Source organism: Odontomachus brunneus, unplaced genomic scaffold (assembly GCF_010583005.1).
Source record: "Odontomachus brunneus isolate Ranch 3 - 2012 unplaced genomic scaffold, Obru_v1 Obru_scaffold_082, whole genome shotgun sequence".
In the NCBI taxonomy this organism is placed as follows: Eukaryota; Metazoa; Arthropoda; class Insecta; order Hymenoptera; family Formicidae; genus Odontomachus; species Odontomachus brunneus.
In genome coordinates, this window is record NW_022639532.1 from 1384121 (window position 1) to 1388811 (window position 4691).

The 4691-nt window shown below is 39.1% G+C and overlaps 1 protein-coding gene across 2 annotated transcripts in view; it reads right to left on the reverse strand.

Moving 5' to 3' along the window:
- Positions 1-4691, reverse strand: part of LOC116847727 (lamin Dm0-like) — an 8954-nt gene that overhangs the window by 749 nt on the left and 3514 nt on the right. Inside the window, exons 2-8 of one of the 2 annotated variants that reach the window (XM_032823029.1) lie at positions 3551-3863; positions 3178-3470; positions 2877-3071; positions 2576-2807; positions 2286-2507; positions 2050-2154; positions 1402-1459 (exon numbers count right to left, since the gene is read on the reverse strand). In XM_032823029.1, the coding sequence (XP_032678920.1) occupies positions 1436-1459; positions 2050-2154; positions 2286-2507; positions 2576-2807; positions 2877-3071; positions 3178-3470; positions 3551-3863 (1384 nt within the window). In that variant the 3' untranslated portion in view covers positions 1402-1435. The remainder of the gene's footprint in view (positions 1-1401; positions 1460-2049; positions 2155-2285; positions 2508-2575; positions 2808-2876; positions 3072-3177; positions 3471-3550; positions 3864-4691) is intronic. The other variant, XM_032823027.1, reaches the window with a different exon arrangement.

Genomic DNA, 4691 nt, shown 5'->3' on the forward strand with positions numbered 1-4691 from the left:
AAAAAAAAAAAAAAAAAAAAAAAAAAAGTGGCACGACTCAACGACAGGTCAGAGATACGCTGTGAAGTGATAAGACTCGACGGCAAGTTAGACAGCCAATTCTTCAAACGTTCAAACTCAACGGTAAATCCTTCCATTCCTCGAGCATTTAATGACAGATCGGAGAACCTTTTTACTTTCAAGTAATACGACTCACAATGACAGAATAAACATTTTATTTTTTGATAGAATAATCAATCAGTAGATTGTACTCATTTACTAACGCAAAACAAATTCTCCTGATCTAACGTTGAAGTATATCACTAGAAACTAAAAATCCGAAACAAACAGGCTATAAAATATTTCAAATAAAGTTTGTATGTATAGAAACTATATGTCCAGTAAACTTCAGCAATGGAACTTAGTAACATTGAATTAAAAAATTGTCAACACGGAAATTAATTAATCAATTTCAAGAATATTAAGCGGATGATTGGGGTTTTCTCACGAAAATAAAATGAAATATCAATTCATATAGTTCAATCACCCATTCTTAGTCACAAATATAAATGAACATTAATATTTCATATTGTTAAATCCACACAGTGAAATACATGTACGTAAAAATGTGAAATATATTCCCCTTACACAATTGCAACATCACAAATATTTCTACAAGTATTCCTTTCTGCAAATTTCTTTCACACGGTCTATTACTCGACATCATATCTCTATCGCTGTATTGATGTGCAGTACAATGTGTATGCACGCCAAATTAAGTTTATGTTATCCATGTTACTATCGCCCATGTTACTATCGCCCTCATTCGAAATTAAAATAAGCGCATACTCAGTTTCTCAGATTATTTGTGACATATTAGCGTATGTATGTAAATACATAAAAACGAACTAACCATTCAAATACGTCAGACAAAAATCCAGCTGAGAGAAAGAGAAAGCTTTGAATCGCGATTGAAAAGCTCGCGCTCCACGCAAATCTCACATTCGTATATTCGTGTATTCTATATTAAAATAAAAGATAAAACTAGTGTGACATTTCAAATAGTTTCAAGTCACAATACATATTTGACAGTCGAACCCCACTTTATAAAGGAGAAAATCCCATTTTATAAAGGAATAAAAAATTCTATCTATGTGTGTGTGTAGATGTAATTCTTGATAGTAATTTTAATTAAAGACAATGTGGTTAAATGATGGGATGATAATAATAGTCTCAATAAAGATTATATTAATTCTCTCGTAAGGCATGAAAATTTTAGTCAAGCGTGAGCATCAAGGCAAAGTGCTGCATGAGAACCAATAAAATATAAAGCAAAATAATTCCTATATTATGAGTGCGAATAGTATTATTGACAACGTAACGCTGAACATTGTACGTCTGATAGGTTATAAAACAACTTACATAAAGTGCCCATCAGAGTCGTGTGCCTTCACCCTTAATACGGGTAGAAATATCTTCTCTATGGAACAAGAAGTGAATTGTCGTGAAAAATACTACCCCCCAAATTAGATGTTTATAACTGCAACACTTATTCCGTACATAGAGAATTTCTAAGAACGGGTAAAAGTGTTGGTCGACTGATATGTATTACTCCGTTCGCACATCATCATTATATCAATTAAATCCTGTAATGTCTTAAAAGCTTTGAATAAATATTACTCATAGCCACATTGTCTTCCTGAGGTAGCATTTAGGAAATGGAATTGAAAAGCGTGACTTTTGAGATTTATGCCTTTTTTCGTGGTATAGTATTCATCATTATATACTCCCATAATATATCGATATACGTAGTATTTCAATGTATAACAAGTTACCAAATTTTGTTTTTTTTTTTTCTTCGAACTTAGAAGCATCTTACACCGACAGTATATTAAAATAGACGTGCTGCAGTTAAAATATAACGCTGATATTTTACATAGCAACGTTACATGTTATCACGCCTACTTTCCTGGCTGCAACATTTACTTGCCTTTATCTCTCGTAAAGCTTTCATTGCACTACGTACATCGCTCAGCGTAATGTATAATAAAACGTGCGTTGCATTCTTACCTGCTGATGATGAAGCTCCTCTGCTGACCGGAATCCTAAGCTTTCCCTGTGTCGAGACAAGCTTGTGGATAACAGCTGTCTCTTGCGCTCAGATGTTGCCATTTCCTGTTGAAACGTTTAATCAGTCTCGTATCTTTAATATAAAATGAGAATCGCCGTCAAGTAGGCCTGTGTTTATGACATATGCGTAATATTTGGCGTAAAAGTGAAGCGTTTAGTGGACGTGGCGGACATACCTCTCCTTCGTTATTTAGCAGAATTGTGGTCATGTTGTCAGCCACGAACCATTTTTGTCCCTTCATGACAATGTTCGACGGTGGTTCGTGTGTTGCACCGATATCGGCCGACCATACCATCACAGTGGCACTTGCGTCGAGCTTCACAGTACGATGGAACTTGAAAACCGTTTCCAGAGCACCAGCTTTACGGAGAATCTGCCATCCGCTCAAGGTTATTTCCTGTTGCAGAAACATCCAATATGATACGCATTAACCAAACCAATTCAACGCGCGGTTGATCCGTTTACCTTGTTTCCTTTGTTGGTGAGTTTCACGAATCGTCCTTGAGGATCAGCTTCTGTGATCTCTACGTCACCTCTAGTGGAACCAGTAACGCTGTAATCGCTGCTGCTACGCTCCTCGCTTTCTTCCAACAGGGTGCGTTTTCGTTTACCGCCTCTGAGAGGGGTGTGCCTGGACGGAGTTGTTCTACCAGTAGACATAGAGGTGTTGGTTGACTGTATAGGCGTGATGTTTAACCTGGAATTTGAGAAAGTGAAAGCACATCAGTAAAACTGAATTAACACTGTCGTCCGACTATATGCTCACCTCGCCTCTTCGGACTCGAGCAACTTGCGATACGCAGCGATTTCCAAGTCGAGCGCTACTTTAATGTCCATGAGATCCTGATATTCCTGTAACTGTTGAGCCATTTCCTCTCGCATACGTGCAACCTCTGCCTCCAATGCGGCCATCTGCTCCGTATAACGAACGCGTTCGTTTTCTCGTAAATTCTCCAGGTCCCTGTCGAGAAAAGCGTATGTATTCATGCATTGGATATGCCATTTACTCAGTGCTGGACACACGGCAATTATAAATAATTATAAAAGGATTCTGTAAACTAAATTACCTGTTGCGCGCGTTAAGAGCGTTGATGGTGGCTTCAAGTTCATTGATTCTGGTATTGAGAGTTTCAATTTTGCTTTGAGTCCGGTTCAATTCTTCAACCGCCATAGTGGCAGCTCCGCTATTACGCTGGGCCTGAGATGCCAAGTTTTTGATCTTGTTTTCATACAAAAGTTCAATTTCATCTCGATTAGCGCGCATCTGTCCTTCATACTGATCGCGCAATTCTTGCAGAGACTGCTGTAATTTAGCTTCGTACTGTTCAGCGAGACGACCATCAATTTCGGATATTTCAACCTGAAACGTGAAATGCTATTGCAAATTGCTCGGCCTAAAACGAGTTAAAAGTCGCTCGTTGTTTCCAACAATTTGCTCACTTGTCGTCTCGTACGAGTTTCCGAAAGCTCTTGCTGATAAACTTGATCCTTGAAACTGATGTCTTCCTTCAGACTCTGAATGTTGTTTTCGAGATCAATTCGTTGCAAAGTCTCTTCCTCGAGGTGCTTGCGAGCGTCGTCCAGTAATCCTTTCATTCGGTCCAATTCCTTCTCTAATTCTCGCTCCTTTTCGGCGAGCTTTTTGCGTTCCGCCTGCGACTGATTGAATTGCGACTGCAAATCGTTGCAGCGGGTCTCGTATATCATAGCATTTCGCTCTGCAATCTGCAACTCCTTCGTCTTCTTTTCCAATCTGTGTGTGTAACAAACAATTAATTTTAATTAATTTATTTTACAATTATCTCCGTAGATAGAGATATCTTTTCTCATTGCGCATAGAAATTTTCAGATGGCAAAAGCGCATTATTCGGATGAAGTAATAATCAATAGAATTAACATTTCAGGATAATGACAATTATTTCCGAGTTTCAATGACAATTTCTCACCAAGATATCTTGGATGTAACATATTTGGATTCGATCATCCCGTTATCCTTGGCCTATTGCCTTAAAGGCAACTATTGGATGATTTCTATTCTCGTTAAACAGGAATTAATATTTTTACTTGACATAATTTCTGAGAGCATTGATTCCGCGCGGAGCTTCCTCTAGAAGTAGATTAATTGAATCGAGAAACTAACATAGCTATCGCTAGATACACTTTATGATTCTAAAAAAATATAGAAAACTGTATGTCTCTTTTGCGTCCATTATAAAAGATCAGTCGCAGATTGAAGCCGGATCGTCCTGACAGATTTGCCTTCATTTACATTCCGCCGGTCGCGAGAAAGAAGCAGCGCGGGCGCGTCGGGCAGGGGGCGCGAGTTTCTATTTTGAGCAGTGCACGACCCACATTGAGAATTTTATTTTCTACCATGGTGGCCCAGGCCACGTTGTCTCGATTCTCGGTTGTCGCACGAAACATGTCTACTCGCTCGAAGCGCTCAAGCGTCTGAAACGCCAAAGAATTGGTCCACGAGGTTCCACGTCACTGCTCGAAACGATTGTCGAATGAGGGAGTCGACAAATGTCCCGCGCTCCTTAGCGGGGGGTGACGAAACAGAGAAAGGGGGGGGGGGAAA